Source organism: Colias croceus, chromosome 9, assembly GCF_905220415.1.
Source record: "Colias croceus chromosome 9, ilColCroc2.1".
Taxonomy (NCBI): Eukaryota; Metazoa; Arthropoda; class Insecta; order Lepidoptera; family Pieridae; genus Colias; species Colias croceus.
Genome location: NC_059545.1, coordinates 2,238,700 through 2,258,560, shown reverse-complemented (window position 1 = coordinate 2,258,560; position 19,861 = coordinate 2,238,700). Strand labels below are relative to the sequence as shown.

Sequence of the window (19,861 nt, the reverse complement as noted above, 5' to 3'; positions counted from 1 at the left end):
CTTACGTATTCCGTGTATTACGACAGCGTACAATCTAAAGACTCATGTTTAAATGTTGGTTTCGAGTAAGCCATGCTATTATCTAGCTTTACAAAATAAAAACTATGTCATTTACGTAATTTGGGCAGAGAAACAGTTTAATGAATTTAGTAGTATAAAGACAAATTAGAAACAGCGCCATCTATTAAATGTTATAAAAATCAAATCAATTTACACGTTAACTATTGGAAATTAATAATCAAATGACGCATATATAAATGTTGTTTGACAATATCTAGATTGACACTATAAAAATTATGCCATTTAAGTAACTTGGGAAGAGAAACATAGCTTAAAGAATGTAAGTTGTATAATGTTAATTTTGTAACAGCGCCATCTATGAGATTTCGTAAAAATCACTACTGAACACAATGTTAAAAATTAATAATTTAAATATAATTATGTTATTTATTTATTTAACTCTTTAACCCATATCTTCAGTTCCCTATAAGATATATTTCGTGTAAATAATAAACTACATTTTTTTTAAAGTGAGGGTACTTAGATGTTTATTATTTTAAGTAAAAATAGACACCATTATCTACAGTTAATCTAATGATTGTGTTCCAAAGAGTATAATAATATATTGTTGTGTTCATTAGTTACAATTTTTAAAATCTTCGTGTTTTATAAATTTACTAGCTTACCGCCCGCGGCTTCGTCCGCTTTGTCTAAAACCTAATAAATTATGTACTAAAACCTTCCTCTTGAATCAGTCTATCTATTAAAAAAACCGCATCAAAATCTGTTGCGAAGTTTTAAAGATTTAAGCATACAAAGGGACATAGGGACATAGGGACACAGAAAGCGACTTTTTTATACTATGTAGTGATATTTATAAAGCAATTGAATGCCATAAAACCAAAAATATCAAATGCAATCTTCGTGTTTTGTGAATTTTCACCATCATGCGTTCCCACAAAAGGTAAGTTGTTACTTACAGGTATTTATTGAAATGAAATGAAATGAATGATTCTTTTATTATTTTGAGGTGCATTGGGAACAGAAGTTTTTGATAAAATTTTATTTGTAAGTACTTAGCTTTTTTTATAGATTTACAGTTAACTTTTGATTTTTTTATTCAATGCTAATAAAATTATATCGCCTTTGGAAGTCGATTTCTGCTGATATTTTTACTACACCACTTGAAAATTGATGATTTGATGATAAAGACAGTAGCAGCGAGGATTAAGTGGAAATTAGTAATCATCCGCTTCGTCAATTTTTGACTGAAGTTAATGTCCAACGTCCAATGGTTCAATCATTGGAAGTATCTCAGGAAATTTTGGAGGATATTTTTCAGGAAGGAGAGGAGGGGCAGCCAACCACATATCAAACTACTACGTTTTAGTACCGAAAAAAATGTTATTGCCAAATGAAACGTAAATTTTGCACTCACAACTTTACAAGTAATGTTTTTATTTTGCGGTTATCTGATTATAATATTAATCGTTATGGCTATCGACGTACCGACCGTACTGGGATCAGAGTAGGTACATGATATACAGTTCATCATCCAGGATTGCTTAGAGCATTTTCACACTGAAAAAGATGTTTTCTTTGAATCGTAGTTGCTTCATTTATTTATTTTTAATCATTTTAAATAATATGTTTTATATTTTATAAATATATCATTTTCATTATTTAAGTAGATAAAATAAATTATGTTACGGTTTTATAAGAAAACACATTATATTTGTTAGGCGACGGTGATTTCTTCCAGGCAAAAGAAATCATCTTCAGGATGGAATCATCCTGGATCATCTTCAGAATCATCTTCAGAATCATCTTCAGAATCATCTTCTGAATCATCTTCAGGATGGAATCATCATCATGGATCCAGATGGGGGTCAAGTGACGCGGGCCACGTACCACAAACATGCTTAGTTTGTGGTATCGAGCGCGAAAGATAGTCATCGTGTTTTTAGTAAAGTTACTATGTAAACTAACGTAATTTAATACTTAGGTACATATTCTATAATGGTGTGCTCAAACTGTTAATCTACATTTAATTTAGATTATTATTTGATACTAAGTAATGTAGAATTTAAACCACATTCATGTTTTCTTCAGATTTTAAGATTTTCTTATCAGAGTGTTCAATTTTAATGTAGTTAAATTTTATAAGAGACAATAATTAAGAAAATTTTAAAATAAAGTGTCACGTATTTTTTTTAAACAACGAATGACGAAAAACGACCTAATCGCGGACGAAGTCGCGGGCAACAGCTAGTAAAATATATGAATGAAGAAATAAAAGAATATGCAAAAAATGAATCTCATCTTACCACTATAACAATACAAACATCAATTACTTTCGTAAAATTTGCATACAGTTTTTATTTTTTCAAATAATTCATTTAACTTGCTATCAAGTTATCGATGAAATTTTTCTTAATTTTAGAACAATTCGGCAAATTTTCAGTCGCTTTGTTATTCCAAATAGAGCGTTTTGTTGAAATATAGTTAAGCCTTTCTGTAGCGTGATTTTGCATTGTTTCAAGTTTCAATTATATAATCGTTTACAATTAAAGCGGTTATTTTCCAGTTTCGTTACAAATTGCAACCATTGTAGTTTCATAACAATAAACGAACAAGAGTTTCTAATAAAATGCGCCATTTTTATAGCCCTTTTACTGGTGAAAGGGAAATATCGTTTTTGATTTTTACGTTTTGAATTTATGAATTTTTATTGCGGGATATTGATGAAAAGCCGTTGATAGATGTGTCTACATTTTTGCACTGCATGATATAGTTTTTCGGTACTATTCGGGAACAATGTCGATTTTAAGAGCGTATAACAAATTTTCCACTATAATATCCGTATGTATGTGTAATTACAAAAATAGATCAAAGGAACTTAAAACTCGTAGGCGTTGAATTACCACAAACAAGGACAAAATCATATCGAAATTATTTTCATCCGACTTGAAAGTAGATCTCAATTCGATTGCATTTTTTTTTTCCTTTTTTTGGGTTTGTTACCTCAGAACTTTTTACTGGTTTCGCCGATTTTGATGATCCTTTTTCTTCAACTAGTCACTTTTATTAATGTATTCCTTAATTGTATAATAGCATTTGTCCAACATGCTTTTTTTAAATGTAAATTGTCATAAAGATAATTTTTATTGTGTTAGTCCGTTTATGTTATCCTGATGGATATAAATTACTCTAAAGTTTCAATCAAATCCGTCCAGTAGTATTTCCATGAAAGACAACAACACACGTAACAAGCATCCATCTTCACAATCTTTTTTATAATATTAGTAGGATATAACCGGTAGGGTGTGAACTTAAGTGGTTTTTGGTAACATTCGGGTCAGGACCCACACTTATGGAAATCAATGAGGATATATTATGCGTCATATAAAAACCGTCTTCCGGCTGTAAAAGCTTTTCGTAAGATATTTCCTTCTAGACGATGCTGAGTCAAATGTCTTGCAGATTTTTACTTAGTGGCGGGCATTGGACAAATATTATTGTTATTAAATGAATAATAAATAGGTAATTTTAAAAGATAAACATTTCATAAAACCTGTTATACTAAAAACTCACACACAAGACGCAATTTATATCTAACATTAGAAAACAACCAGAATTATTTTGTTTTCATGAGAATTTTGTCTATAAATAAAAAACTTGTTAATAAATAAATTTGTTTTATTTTCCTTTCTTGAAATACATTTCTTTGTTTTTACTTTGCATTAAACCTATCTATACCCAACTTATTTCTATACAATATCACAGTTCTATAATTTTAATCATATTATAATACATCTTCCACTTGTTTTACTCTTTGGTACAAAACTTCACTGTTACTCCGACTCTTTTCCGTTTTTTCTTCTTTAATCTTATAACTTCGTGACATGTAGTACAATACTGCTATTGACGCAAACATCAGTCCTGAATATATGAAAGACTGCGTTTCCTGTTAAAATAGGAAAATAGATTATTGTAAAAGTAACTAAAAATTTGATATTAATTTCAAACACATTGTCAAAAGATTTGTGACTTCAGTAAATATAATAATGTTCAATATTTCACAAATTTGTAAAGAAATGTATTTTTTTTAAATTATTAAACATATTTAGTTGATGAAATTTGTTATGTACCCTTTAAATCAATTATTGCAATAAATATACTGGCCTAAAATTTAAATTGAAGTGCCTACTAGGAACATCATTATGAGTGTTACATAGTAGCTATGTATTATGTACATTTGACTAAATTACTTCGATTATAGCCTATATACTTATGCCATACCGTTTAGTTTGTTTACTAAGAGCCTAGATTTGGCTTGGCTTTACCAAACTCCCGTCAATTAGTGACTAATTGTCGCAACCACAGACGTACTTTGAACAAGGGAGTGATACGATTAAATGTGCTCAGTACTGACCGCATTTAAGATCCCGGTTTAAATTGTTCATCTTGATACATAATCTTAATATATATAAATCTCGTGTCACAATGTTTGTCCTCAATGGACTTCTAAACCACTTAACCGATTATAATAAAATTCGCACACCATGTGCAGTTCGATCCAACTTGAGAGATAGGATAGTTTAAATCTCAAATCGTTTTAGAGAAAGCGGGCGAAGCCGCAGGCGGTAAGCTAGTATTATATAAAATACTTTAGCAATAAAGTTACCTTTTCGTTAGAAAACCCAATTTGTTGTCTATAAAAAAATATTAAAAAAAAAAACACAATTCGATAAATTTAATTTTAACTTCTATACAAACATTATTATTAATACGGTAAGACAATTTAAATACATGCTAAAATATGTAAGCAATAATAATAATTACAGTGTAAATGCCTACCTATATAAGTAACGTTCAAATATTTATCGTAGATACATAATATTAAGTCCCTACGATAAATATTTAAAAAAGCGTTTCATTCATTTCTTTTTTTAAATTAAAATTATTCCTTATGCGTTCCGTTACACTTCACCCTTCTTGTGAACTGTCAAAATGACATTTCCCGCACATCGGCCTTATTGTGCTTTCATCTTTTGTTCTATGTATTTGCTATGTAGCCTTCGTACACGTGTCCACGTGTGATTCCTATACATGTCTAATGGACATAAGATTAATGCCTAGCAATATATTAGAATAGAGCATTATTACGAAAATGTAATTATAATTTCAATTAATGGTTATCTTGTAGCTATAATTTGGATATAGGCTGTTTTGGGCATTTAGAAGTTATATTATGAAACCCGTCATTTTAAATACGAAAAGCGAGCGTGGTTACGGCAATCTATTTTTTTTTTTTTTTTTTATGGCAAGAAGATATGACTATTTGCCAGTGTCAAGTAAAAACAATCTATTTCATTAAAACTGTAATAGAAATTTCCAAAAATTATTTTGCATTCTTCATAAGTTAACTCATATATTTATTTTATTCTTACAAAAATATTTCCTATGCTTCAAAATATTCGTTAAAAATATTCGTCTACCCATCTAGATAATCGTATTATCATTGAATATACATAGTACAAGTAAAACAATGTTTTCGCCTACGCTCACGTATTTATTTACGCCCAAACATAACCAACATAAACTCCTTTATCCAATTGAAAAACATCGAAACGAAAGCACAGAAATTTCCCTCCTTTTATCTATGTTAAATGTTAAAGCTGAAATAATATAATTTGTGGAGCTTTAAGTCGCAAGCGAGTGCTTTATGTTCTAAATAAATAAGCAAGCGAGATATCATTACATTATATTTTTGCGTTGGAAATTTTACACAAAATATTTTCACAAATCTTTATCTGTAATGGAAAAGGTACGACTCTGTTGTCAAATAAAATAAATGTAAAATAAGAGCTCGGTTATTTTTATAATTTTCGACTTTGACGAAAGATTCTTTTATATTCTAGTGTTTTAATAGCTTTTTATTTCAATATTGAGGAATAAGTGGAACTTTTCAGACTCACAATTTCGTTTATCTTTTTCAATATCTATCTGTTTTATTAATTTAACTAGATATTATAATTAAATTACCTACGTACATAAATAATTCATCATTCAATAAAACATCAATTCAATTGTTCTATTTCAATAAATATTAAGTACTTTTCAAACGTAGGTTTTTTTGAGTTTTTTGAGTTTTAGCATATTTTTTCTACATATTATTATTTTTATTGAATATTATCTTACAGCCAATCAAATATTTCGCATTATTCCCGATTACAAAACTACATAGGTATATGTATTTTACATGGTATCTACATGAAAGACATACACACCTACAATATAGACAAAATATAATTATATTATATCAATATATATACTAGTATAAACAAAAATCATAATTACCTGTGTATAGTTAACAAAAACCCTTGTTATAACTATAATAATGACGTTTCCGAACGCCTCGGTGAGCAGGAAAAACGCCGTCATAACAGCTTTCATGCTGTCCGGAGATTCTTTGAACGAGAATGCGTTCCCGGTTATTGCGAAAAGTACCTGTAATTTTTATCTTTTAATCCTTACTATATTCTTATCTAAACTAATAGTATAAAGCTGAAGAGTTTGTTTGTTTGAACGCGCTAATCTCGGCAACGACTGGTCTGATTTCAAAAATTATTTCGGTGTTAGATAGCCCATTTATCGAGGAAGGCTATAGGCTATATAATATCATCTCGCTAAGCCCAACAGAACCGGAACACTGCGGGTAAAACCGCAGAGCACAGCTAGTATACAATAATATTATAGGTATACTGTAACAAGATTTCGGCCCGCGGCTTCACACTCTTTGTCTAAACGTTAATAAATCGTATGCCTATACTTTGTCGAAAACAAATCCGAATCAAATCCTAATTATATTATGTTCTAGAATCAAGACTACGTTTAAACATTCATTAGTAAGATCTTTAAAAAACTAACCTAAGTTAATTTTAGATTTAAATGTACCTACTATAAATAGTAGCGTAAACGCTTGATACATCCAATTCCGTATCTATCTATACATATAATAAATCTGTAGAAGGGTCAATTCTGTACATTGAAAATATTGAAAAAATAACTAGCAGGGGGTGTTACTGGATCGATACCAAACCCAAATATGTGATTAAAAAAATTTTTGTCTTTCTGTCTGTCTGTATGTGAAGACATCACGTGAAAACTACCGGTTCGATTTCGATGAAACTTGGTATAATTATACCTTATTATCCTGGGCGTAAAATAGGATACTTTTTATCCTGGAAAAATACGTAGAAAAAAAATTAATCTCAATTTTTCAGTTATCCAAAGATGTTGTTCTGTAGTAGGTACCGCGAAAACACGTTGCGTATTATTATAGACCTAGCCGTATTTGGGTCCAATAGATATTTATAAGATGTCATTGTCCGAGTTACTCAAAATGGAGAAATAAACCATCCACGCAAAGACCGACATCCGCGCGGACGGAGTCGCGGGCGGAAGCTAGTCTCTAATAAGCCTGAAACCGATTTTAACATAGAGAGCTAGTTCAAATAAAGGGGCATAGACCAAAGCTCATAACCTAAATTTGAAACCTAATTAGAGTTCGGAGCGAACAGGCTATGTAGCTAGTAATTCAGACGCGTCAAATAAAGTTTATTTTCATCTTCCTTGCCCATAAATTCGTCTAGAAATCTTTATTTTATCATCTATTTAGTTCTTACAATTACCCGTTAAAATTTTATAGCCATCCCTCATCTTGTATTATTATTTTCATGTATTTTACTACACAATTTAGATATCTATACCTAGCTAAAATTAACTATTTAGGTTATTCTTCATTCTTTCCGCAAGTAACATAATATGGAATCATAATTATATGATAACAGGAAAACATAATAACCGCAAAAGAATATTAATTTAAAACGAAAAAAAACATGTAACACGTTTTGCGCGCCAAAACGTCTACTCAAAATCTACATACGGAAACAAAAGCTTTACGCCACAGATAAGATAATAGTTACTGAAGCAATTTGGCTCTGGCAGCACCGAATTGTCAATGCAAACGAACCAAGTTCCTTCGAATAACTACTCATTGACTCGACTGCAACGGTAGAATATTATAATGTTTGCAGTAATATGAGTTTAGCCTACTTTAGGGATAGATATTAATATGCCAAGTTTGGTGTGAAAAGCTAGGTAATTATCGATAAAATCATCGGATATTATAATCCTACTTTTATAATAAATCTATATGTGTGTATCTCTCAGATTGTATAGTCCTATTATTATAATAAATCTAGGTATATGTGTGACCCTTGAAGGGTAATTTTCTATTTCTATTAATTTACACATATTTTATAGAAGCAGAAGTCATGAACACAGATAAAACGCGAAAGGCTACATGAATATCTTTCGAACACATCCCCAAATATCTTCGAAATACATCTTAACTCTACTAAGTTATAACATTAACAAGTTTCAAATAATTACCTGATATCTCAGCTTGTTAAAAGTTATAAAGCGATTCGATTTAAAAACTTTTAACAAGATTCAGACAAAACAGTAACTTGTGAAAAGGTCAGGTTAATTTTTAAATTTGAGACGATTATTGGGTTATTTATAGCGAAGGAAAATAAGGGGAAGTGTTGCCATTTTAATGAACGCAAAATTTAGCTTAGTTTAAATAATTTGTGACCGCAGTCACGTTCGTGTAATGCATTCTGAAACAGCGTAGTCTTTTATCAAAAAAGCTAATTTCGTAGGACGCTATTTTTCAGTACAAATGAAGTCCATTTTTATAATGTTGAGTCTTTTTTAATACTTATTTTTGTTGCTTTTTGTGCGTAATTTACTTACCTCTGCTACTGAAATTATTATAAACTGAGGTAACAGCCAGGCCATAGTGATTGAATTCGGTTCAGTTATGATATTTATGGAAGTCTCCTGAAAATAATGATCAAATTTTAAATCCTATTCATAACTCAGTAAAAATATTTTAACACTTATTGCTATGAACTCGATAAATCTGCGTTTCAATAGAATTCATCTTTAGATAATAGAGTTCATTTCAGTACATTTATTTCTAAGAATACTCGAAATGAGCGTATCACCAAGAAGTTCTACTCTTCTAAATGGAAACTATAAAAACAATTTGCAAAGCACACAAAACGATTCAGCTACAAGCAAGAACACCACATTCACAGCACAACACCCGACTAATCTATCCATCAAAGAACACAAGATTCCTTGCAAAGTACAAAAACACATCAAGCAAAAAACACGAGACATTCAACCTAACACCCATAATTAACCATATATTCCTTCACTCACATAATGATCTCCAACCATGATCGCATAAACACCGCCGCTCAGCATACTCAGGTCCTTCGAGACGGAATTCACTCTCAAAGAGTACTCCGACGCAAAAACCTCAGTTCGCTTTGATATACCACTATGAATAAGACACTCTACTTCGTTCCTCCTTTCATTGAAAAGCGATATGGTTGACGCATTTACCTGTTTTGAGACGAAGAACCTGGAATATGTAGATTTTTCTTAAAGGAAGAAATACAGAGTCAATTGGAAAAGAACTGACAAAATATGTCTTTAATTAATTATTGTTAATGTATAAATTACCGTTTTGTATGTAAATTGTAGTAGGTATGTGTTCGTTATAATAAATACACTGTGTATAAGTAAATATTCAAATCACCAATGAAAACAGTGTTATCTTCTATGATTAAAATATATTTTTTATTATATGTATTTTGTATTGATTACTTTAAGTAATTTCGAATTCAAGATTGTAATGGAATTTTATATAAAAAAAAGTTAAATATTGTAGCCTTAATTGTAGCTACAAGTTTGTATTGACTTTTGTATTTTTATTAAAAAAGTTATCACTCTCTCTATAGGTACATAAACATAAAGTACACGGAAATTACAAGTCAAAAACAGGAGGAAAGGAAGAAGGAAGGAATAAAGAAAATATACTTATTGGGAAACTTTGAACCGGGTTAAATTATTGGGAGAAATTATTCCGACATTAATTTTGGAATAAAACCTGTTCATCGATATTAAAATTAAACACATTTGAACAAAAATTCATATAGATATATATCGTAGTTATGAATGAAATTATTGGATATTTTATTTATTACGGTTCATAGACACAAGAAAAAATTTTGTTATTTTTTGTTGCAGATAAGTAATAAAACATCTACCATATGTTATTTAAATAATGTAGAAATAAAGAGCAACCATGGAGTTTCTTGCCGATTCTTCTCCATAGAAACTGCTTTCCGAATCGGTGGTAAATGTTAAAAATATGTATTGACGTTTCAAAAGTGCTTCTCGAAGAAGCCTAATTGAATAAATAAATGTTTGAGTTTGAGTTTGAGTTTGAATGATACGAATAAGGAATCGAAAAGGATAAGAAAGGCTTAAAACCACATTAGCGATGTAAACAGCATTACGTAACGTCTTAACCATTTTCTATACACAAATTTTCCTCAATTCACCCCAATGTGGGTTAAATATATGTATACGATATAAAAACATACGACGTGCATATTATACGAATTATCCCTAAATTGTATTTTAACTTTTCAGTACAAAAAATTCGTGTTATATTGCGAATGTTATCTTTGAGTAATATAAAGTTTAATTATGAGTTATTTGAGTATTTATTTGGACAAGCAGAAGGTTTAATTGCAAAGCAGAAAAGGGTGTTGATTAATTCACATACCTAATATGCCCTTCCTACAAAGTTGATTTGCCATTAACTCTTGAATTTTTAATAAATACAAAGTCAAACCCAAACGTTTGTATAATTTAATCAGTTACAAACAGTAATTATAAAAGTTTCCTCAGGAAAAGTTAAATTTGCGCGTCACCGGCAAGACAAAAAATAATTATCGAACCCGTATTAATTGCTCGAGCACGTGGAAAGTCTAATTCCTAGAAAAACTGGGATGTACTCGAAATAATTTCCTAACGTAGTGTTTTAAATTTCAGACGCAAAGCTGTACAGATTTAGCTACACGATCCAATTTATTATTACGGCACCGAAAATTCTGGAAATTATTAAAGAATCCGTCTAAAGATTCAGTTGGTCTATTTTTCAGCTTTACGCAGACTACCTTTAGTACGTAGATTTTTATTCTGAAAAAAATGACATAGCAAATTGTTATGGTTTTAGTGTGTTTTAAGCCAGTCATACTTTAAACATGCCTTAACCATACATTTATCAAAACATTGTATATTTTTCATTTTCTCAATTTATTTTTTTCAAAATTACATAGGTAGGTAGTTACATTACACAAAATAAATAACGACATAATACGAAAGTCATCTCACCTAACAACAGGAAGTCCCGATTTGCTCTTATCAACATTATCCATAAGCCTCGTCACTTTATCACCAGTTAAATAAAACGAAACAGCATTATTTTCCTCTAGCCAAAATGTTTCGTTTCGCGGTTCTATACAATTCCCGCCTAAAGTTAACGTCAGATTCTCTGTCTCTCTCGCAGGTATGTGCTTATTTGTGTAGAGTGAAAGAGAAGGAATCGTGTATATTATGTTTTGTTCGTCGTTATAAATTGAAACAGAACAAGGGTTGCCATTGAAAATACGAATTTGTGAATATCCCGCTTGCGGCAACTCTGGATATGTTGTCTGAAAATTGAGATTTTTTTTAGATGTGTGTGACTACCTTATTAAAAAAATATAATATAAAATATCTTAAGGTTTAGGTAGTGATTATTTAATTAATTACCCATAACATAACGATATTTTATCGTAAATATTGTTAATAAATGTTCAATGATTATTTTATAATTAGTTTAATAAATACTTTAATTAATTAATATTCGACATTTTTGCTTCTTTTAATAAGAACTTACCTTTATATATATTTCGACGAAGGCCGAAGCAATAAACGCAAACCCTGCCAATATCCCCCCAACTGTGAGCCTGTGTAATGGATTCTTCAAAATATTACGCTTTTCTAAATATGGATACACGTACTAAAAACAGACATATTAGTTTATTATATTATCGTATAATAAATCCAATGATGTTAAATAAATAACAACAAAAGGTTAATTCATTTTATTTTGTCATCTCTTGAAAATTAAAATATGTATTTACATGCCTTGTAAATTATTACATGAAAATGAAAATCGAATAAACTAAAAAACTTAGATTACAAAATAAAGTACAGATGGAGCATGACAACCGCCCGTCGCCCTTGTCAAAGAAAATACGAAATCAAAAACAAATACGTCGCTGCACCAGTGCTATATTGGCTATAGCGCATATAGTGTCATGCAATACGTCAAAAAGGGTTTGCAATTTTAGTAAAAAAATGCCGTCTTGTGATAATAAAACGCTGTAAAATTTGTTCCCGAAAACAAAAAAAAAAGATAAAACATCGTTTCACAGGTTTTCTGTAGATTATTTAGCTGATTTATTTCTTTAATACGAATAATAATTTTACAGATATGAAGGAATACAAAACTTCAACGTATGTTGCCAGTATTTTGAAAATGAATTTGCCATTTTTATTGGTAAAACGGTAAAATGGTTAAAAGATCTTCAGGGTAATGCTGTTGGATTTTTCGATCGTGAATGTGATTATTTGTATAGTGCATTAAAGGTTCATGATAATTATTAGATTATTTTAATAAGCATAATACATTATTTTGTTACTTTTATAAAGCTTAAAAACGTCATAGTCGTTTTCGCTAGCGATTTAATTTATGTGAACTCCATGATGGATATGATGAAAATAAAATGTCCCGTATTCTAGACTAAAAACTACCGCTATTCGCATTCATATATTATGAAAAATAAAAAAATAATATAATTATTATAGTTAATATTGAAACTTTTTTTATGTAATTTATTTAATAAAAAATTGAATACAATTATTTTGTCCATATATAACTTTAGTAGGCAGGTACTTTATGTAATAAAAGAATTTAAATAAAAATTAAAACTTGACTTCTCATTTATATATATATAGCCTACGTCACTACCGCCACTAACATAATAATTCAGATCATTGCAATGAAACCTCACAACTCAAAATCGGTCCAACGGTTTATACTGCAGGGCGTGTCAAAGAAATATTATACATACATACATAAACTCGAAAAACATAACCCTCTTTTTTCCGTAGTCGGGGAAAAATTTGGGAAATTTTTCAATATCTGGCAACATTACACGCACACAGAAGCACCGTGTACGTACAGTGCAGTGGCAAAATGACAGCACACATAGCTTTATTGAAAATGACGATAAATTATTCGGTTTAGTTCGGCAACGCTCCATCTGTCTTTTATTTTGTAATCTAAGCTAAAAAAGCAATCATTGTTTCTCTTTTATTTCTATTAATAAAAATAATTACTTCCGCTGTCCGCACGAAATAAAAGCATGCCACAAAATATAATAGGTACCATAGACAACATACGTCATACAATCATCGACCTGTGCATCGACCATAGAATAAAAAAAAATATTCAAATAATTCTGGAACGTTGTGTTTTAAGAAAAAGAAATGCTTATAACTGCGCAATTATAGAAGTGAAATCGGAACACTAACCTTTTGTGACAAAGGGATAAGAATTAAAATGCAAACGGGTGCAATCACTTGCAACTGATCTGGCTTAACCGTAATGAAGCCCAGGGATCCGTTCATCTTTGTTGCTTGTAATGTCCATCTGGAACCCTATATTGAAAAGGTACCTAATTAAACTTCACTATTTTTAAGTCTTTACCAATGGTAAAATTGTTCAACGTCAATATTTCACCGTATCAATTAAACAAAATTAAGAAAATGTTCGGGATTCTCATTTTCTTTTATTATTTTCCACCTGAACGAATGAAAGAATATGTAATTTAAATAAAAATTTAGAAATAATATAAGTATTTATAAGTTAATAAGTACCTACCTAGCTTAAAGTATTAACATGTATTTTTAAGATAAATAACTGATTCTGAGACTACCCAAGTTGGTTTTTTATTATAATTTATTAAACCTACGGAACCTATCAAAACTCTTAGGTACTCACAAAATATTATATGTTAACGCAAAAAGGGCTTTTCAATGCACACGAAGAACGTCCCGATTAAAAAGAAGGCTCTTCGATTGAAAACGTTTTCTTTTTCTGTATTTTAACGATCTAATGGCTGAGAATTATAATCGGAAGAATAAATAAGAGCTTGGACAGGATTAAATTCTTACCATCTGATCTAACAGAGCCCAAAACATCGGTATTACAGTAAACAGCTTAAGTAAAGATAACGTTTTCTTCACATCCCTTATGAATGACTTGTCATACTTGTGTTGCACGCTGTCCAACCAATGATCATTTTTATTCATCTTTCCTTTTATAAGTGTGGCCTTTAAACCTGCCTGATGAAATATGTCAATTTAGTAAAATGTTACGATTATAAAATATCAATATTAAAATTTTATTTATCTCTAGCTGTGCCCTGCGGTTTTAACCGCAGTGCTTTACTCGTGTTGGTCTCAGAGTGATGCCTTCCTCGGTAAATGGGCTATCTAGCACCGAAAGAATTTTGCAAATCGGACCAGTAGTTCCTGAGACTAGCGCGTTCAAACAAACAAACAAACTCTTCAGCTTTATAATGTTAGTATAGATTAATTCAGAGTCGATTATTAGACTTTAGGTACTAAAAGTATTTCATAGTTATTATGAGACTAAAACTATAATAATTATTAAATATACTCACAAAAATGCACTTTACAAAATCAAACAGGACAGTCCCGTTGGGTTTGTTTATCACGTATCTGCTCTGTGCACTCACAAAAATAACTAAAACAAAAACATTATTCAGGCTTAATTACCTTTTTTTTCAGAATTATGTTGAATATTTTAAATGCATATTACTTATGTATAAAGAAGTTTCTCGTCAGGTAAATTGGTTGAATTCCATTAGTTAATTTCTAGGAAAATTTTCGAATGATATGACGTCATGATAATTTTTTATACAATAATTGAGTAAATATCAATATTAAATGCTCAAACATGATATTTAATAATAAATCTTTATCTATACTGTAATAAATCTTCAGTATTTCTAAATTTACGCAATATTTGAAGTTTGAACGATGATAATGTTATTTGTGATTTCAAACCAACTTGCATTGGAATAATAAACAACTGAAAATAAACGACCTTTGTAAATTTATACGGAACTAATAACAACAATCAAGGCACTTGTGAATGCAAAAGAGAAGAAGCTAATAATAGCGATATGACAGTTCATATCTAGGTGTAATAATGAGTTTCACTATATTCATCAATATTCATATCACCATCACATTCATATACCTACAGGGTGACTGGAAATTCGACGTGATCCTTCAAAGGGGTTCTACTAGAGGTCATTTGCAACAAATTAAGTCCAGTTAACCAGGGGTCAAAAATGGATAGTTATTGAGCTATGATTTTTTGCAAATGACCTCAAGTATATCCCCTTTGAAGTAGCACGTCGAATTTCCAGTCACCCTGTAGATACCATAGATGTTGGTGGTTGAGGTAAATGTTACAGAACTTGGCTAAGAAATGTATCTATACGTATACAACAAAGTACCATTTGATAAAATAGTTTTCAGCGAAGTATTTATAAAATGTCTGTTTTGCAATTCGTATATTTAAATTTAACCAGCGTATCGTATGAAAATTGGACAATAAATTAACTACTGGAATGTAATGTAAACGTATTCACGTCGAATTCAATAATTTTTCACTATAAATCTTTTATCCCGACCAAATATAGGCGATTTTTATCATTTTATGAATATTCTTGATATATTTGTAAGATTTGTGCTTCGTCAATAACGTAATAAGTATTGCTTATATCAATTCAACTATTCAATTACTAAGATATTTGAAGTGAAACTTCTATATCAGGGTTGGAAAAAATTTTAGTGTAACTTTTTTTCGATACGCGTGACATTTTTCCATTACGCGCCATCATTTTCCTATCCCTACCACGCGTGATTCGACGTATTTTTGTAAAGTTGCACATAGTTAATTATTTTTTGAAAAATAAGGTCATAAAGAAGTTTCACTTCTTACGTGTGTACACTACACGCACACATTTTTTTGTTTAACATTATTAAATGTATAATCTATCCTTTACTTACCCATAGACAGTAGAACGACTAACCCAGGAGCGCCAAACGCGAGTGAATAGCAGTCTTTGTCCCCAAAACATTGCACCTCCGACCTCAATATTGGCGACACTATCTTCGCTATCACACTGCCCACACACAACACAAAGTATAAGATACTGAAGTAGATAGCTAGATACTTCTGGTGTTCAGGCGATTGCAATTGTTCACCACCAAACGCAGTAGTGCATGGCTTTATGCCCCCCGTACCGAGGGTTATCATAAACAGGCCCAGGAGAGTGTATGTACTGAAAAGTCAATTATATTGTTGGCATTAAAGACACGTAATATTTTCAGGAAATAAAAGAATTGCTCAAGGAAGAAGAATGAAACTGAATAGGTAGAGCTAATAATAATAAATAGTTAGAAAATTTTACGAGAAGAAAAGACACTCCAGGCACAGCAATACAAAAATATTCATAGGAACTTTCTTGTAGACAAAACTTTATCCGAATAAGTTTCTGACACTATAGACTCAATTTAATCATTAATTTTGCCATATCCTGGCTGACTCTATATTTCCAAAGTTATTATTTAAGTAGGATTTAGAATTCAAAAGCCCTTACTTTGCAGGTAAATTGAGCACTGGAATCGCTGTCACAGCCACTAATATATTGCCAGCTGCGTATATAAACATCAAATATAGAATAGTCCTAAAAAATAGCAATCTTTATTATCCTGGAAAATGAAGCGTATAAAGAAAGTTATTACACATTTCAATGTATATTGTAGTTAATCTATAATATAAAAATGAATCCCAAAATGTGTTGGTAAGCGCATAACTTGAGAACGGCTTAACCGATTTCGTTAATTCTTTTTTATAATATTTCTTGAAGTTCGAGGATGGTTCTTATGTAGAGAAAACGTGAATATGTACCACGGGTGAAGCCGGGGCGGACCGCTAGTAAGGAATAAAATGTACTTGGTTACACATGTTTATCATGATTTATAGCTGTAAATCAATAGAAAGGATAACTCAATGATATTGGGTCGGGTTAACTAGAAATGTTGCCATAGGTATCTGTGGTCAAAACTTCCAAGAATTTAAGGGCGCTCGCAGCGTAGTCTTTGGACCGTCAAATATTTCTAATAACAACTCAAGCAAGTTTACCTGAACTTTCCGAGCCAGTTATCAGCAAGGATGCCGCCGATAATTGGGAACACGTACACAAATGTAGTGAACACGTGGTAAGTCTCCGTTGCCCCTTCATCAGTATAACCCAACTTACTTCGTAAGTATAAGGTAAGGAATGCTGGAAAAAAGTATTATTTCTCGTACATTTTAGTTTTAAAAAGATGGTTTCTTGATATTGTAAAGTTGGTTGTAGATGTTGTCAATAGTCAACACATAAGTTGAACCAAACTCGTTCTATTTACTTATTCATAATTTAGTGTTTAGTTGCTGAAAATAAGAACGACGAATATATCCCACTCAATTATACACTACATTTATTTAATCAAACCTTCCTTTATTCAATACCAATAAACAGCTGCCTTGAAAAGGAATTCATGAAATTATTGATTGACTTACTGAAAAAATATTCAACTTATTTCCATACCTTTCATGCCAGAAAATGAGAAGCGTTCGCAGAATTCGGTGAGAATTATGAAAAATACGATCCTAGGAAAGCGATCCTTAACCTGTAACAACGTTTTTTATTATTTAAACACGCACCTAGACTATGCCGCGATAACTTTAAAGTTACGTTCCTGGTCAGTATTAGTAAACGACTGCGTGCTACATTGAAGCATAGAACCTATACTATGGCTATACTCATATTATTAAATTGAAGACATTGTAAGAACAAGCTTATCTCAAGAACTTCTGGACTTTGGTAAGTATATGAATTGAATCATTTTAGCAATTAGCTGGATTTAGCATTTATCGAGGAAGGCTACGTAATATAATGCATCAACAGAAATGGAGCATCGAAAAAAAAGTTGCAAAAATTTGAAAAAAATGTTCCATGAGTCAGATAATTTTCAGTTGTAATAATATGAATTGTTGAATTTGAAACTTTTCCAAATTGTATTTTATTGCCTCCAAAATATAGATTATAGTAGATAGATAAAAACATATATTAATATCATAATACCTATATTGCAGATTATTACATATACAGACAAACGTGCATTTTATTTCTACCTCTGCATATCCCATGTTAGTGAATTATTCATCTATTTACTGAGTTCCTTTGAAGTCTGAAGACGACAGCATTAACCTTTATTTCGTTCTTATATTCCTTCTAAAATTATTTTCTTTTACCAGTCTATTTAATATATTATCTTTTTATTATATACTTCAAAAAAAAAGATTAAAGGTATATTGCAAAAATAAGCGAAAATAATTTAAATAATGTTTTGACTTTTGAGATGTATGTAAACATAGTGTTAAATTAAAGAATGAATCCTACTAAATATTGTATTAACTGCTTACAGGGAATTAATTAGGAATTGCAATCGCTAAATAAAATCAAAATATGTTTATAACCAGTCCAGAAAAAAAGAATAACGTCTACACTAAATTTCTTTAAACATTTGTTCTGTGAAGGTTTTTTTATTGCAGTTTATTAACTGTTTACCATCAAAAGGAGAAGATTAATAAATAACTGTGTGATTGTATATTTTTGCATTATTATTGACAAAAACTGTAACCCAACAGTGTTGCATTTATTTTTTCCTATTTAACTGGTGGTACGGGAACTTATGAATCTATACATATAATAAATCTGTAGAAGGGTCAATTCTGTACATTGAAAAAATTGAAAAAATAACTAGCAGGGGGTGTTACTGGATCGATACCAAACCCAAATATGTGATTAAAAAAATTTTTGTCTGTCTGTCTGTCTGTCTGTCTGTATGTGAAGACATCACGTGAAAACTACCGGTTTGATTTCGATGAAACTTGGTATAATTATACCTTATTATCCTGGGCGTAAAATAGGATACTTTTTATCCTGGAAAAATACGTAGAAAAAAAATTAATCTCAATTTTTCAGTTATCCATAGACGTTGTTCTGTAGTAGGTACCGCGAACACACGTTGCGTATTATTATATACCTAGCCGTATTTGGGTCCAATAGATACATATTTATAAGATGTCATTGTCCGAGTTACTCAAAATGGAGAAATAAACCATCCACGCAAAGACCGACATCCGCGCGGACGGAGTCGCGGGCGGAAGCTAGTGTATAATAAAGTAAAAGGTACGCAAAATTACTAACCTGTGTCTGAACATTATCTATTTTCTCCATTATCACACACCTGCACCGACAAACACGTGAACACAAATAACAAGACAATAATTGTAATAGTAATTTATATCTTTGGTTAATCAAACATGCCGTCTCATACCGCTGAATCTATTTATTTTAGCATTACGTGCTCTTTGATGTACCTCATTGACTTTGATTTGGAACGAAGTTCCTTATCGTGGTACGCGGGGCTAGGCGAGCGTCAAGAAAAATCCTCACGACACTTTTGAGTTTTTCGACCAAGATTTCCTATGAGCTTTCGTCGCCATCTTGAAAAAAGGGGTAAAATTGGTTTTTCGGCAATAACTCGGCTATCCGATGAAATTCGGAAATCACTTATAGGACACTTTTTGTTCCTTTTTTTATGCTCTACAATTAAGTCCGGACCATTTTTACCGTATCGTGCATCGTTATCGAGATATCGATCG

At 30.9% G+C, this 19,861-nt stretch overlaps 1 protein-coding gene across 2 annotated transcripts; it reads right to left on the bottom strand.

Annotated features, from left to right (window-relative positions):
- Positions 1–3,681: 3,681 nt before the first annotated feature.
- LOC123694604 (peptide transporter family 1-like) lies at positions 3,682–19,454 on the bottom strand. 2 transcript variants are annotated; one of them, XM_045640079.1, is made up of 14 exons: positions 19,404–19,454; positions 17,739–17,820; positions 17,291–17,432; positions 16,746–16,832; positions 16,153–16,427; positions 14,733–14,815; positions 14,221–14,391; positions 13,579–13,704; positions 11,876–11,998; positions 11,329–11,648; positions 9,301–9,505; positions 8,827–8,913; positions 6,364–6,513; positions 3,682–3,967 (listed from the first exon to the last, which is right to left on the bottom strand). In XM_045640079.1, the coding sequence occupies exons 1-14, from the start codon at positions 19,431–19,433 to the stop codon at positions 3,806–3,808; spliced, it is 2,043 nt and encodes a 680-aa protein (XP_045496035.1). In that variant the 5' UTR covers positions 19,434–19,454; the 3' UTR covers positions 3,682–3,805. The 2 variants fall into 2 exon arrangements, with proteins under 2 accessions (XP_045496035.1, XP_045496036.1); XM_045640080.1 differs by lacking the exons at positions 17,739–17,820; positions 19,404–19,454 and having other exon boundaries at positions 16,746–16,857; positions 17,291–17,401.
- Between the last annotated feature and the right edge of the window lie 407 nt (positions 19,455–19,861).

Bases quoted from the DNA above. Each gene is read 5' to 3' on its own strand.
- LOC123694604 (XM_045640079.1), bottom strand. From the start codon at position 19,433: ATGGAGAAAATAGATAATGTTCAGACACAG. The intron at 11,999-13,578 runs GTTAGTGTTCCG...GTCTGTTTTTAG, and splicing joins TTATCCCTTTGTCACAAAAG to TACGTGTATCCATATTTAGA. The intron at 9,506-11,328 runs GTGAGATGACTT...TACATATTCCAG, and splicing joins TCGGGACTTCCTGTTGTTAG to GTTCTTCGTCTCAAAACAGG.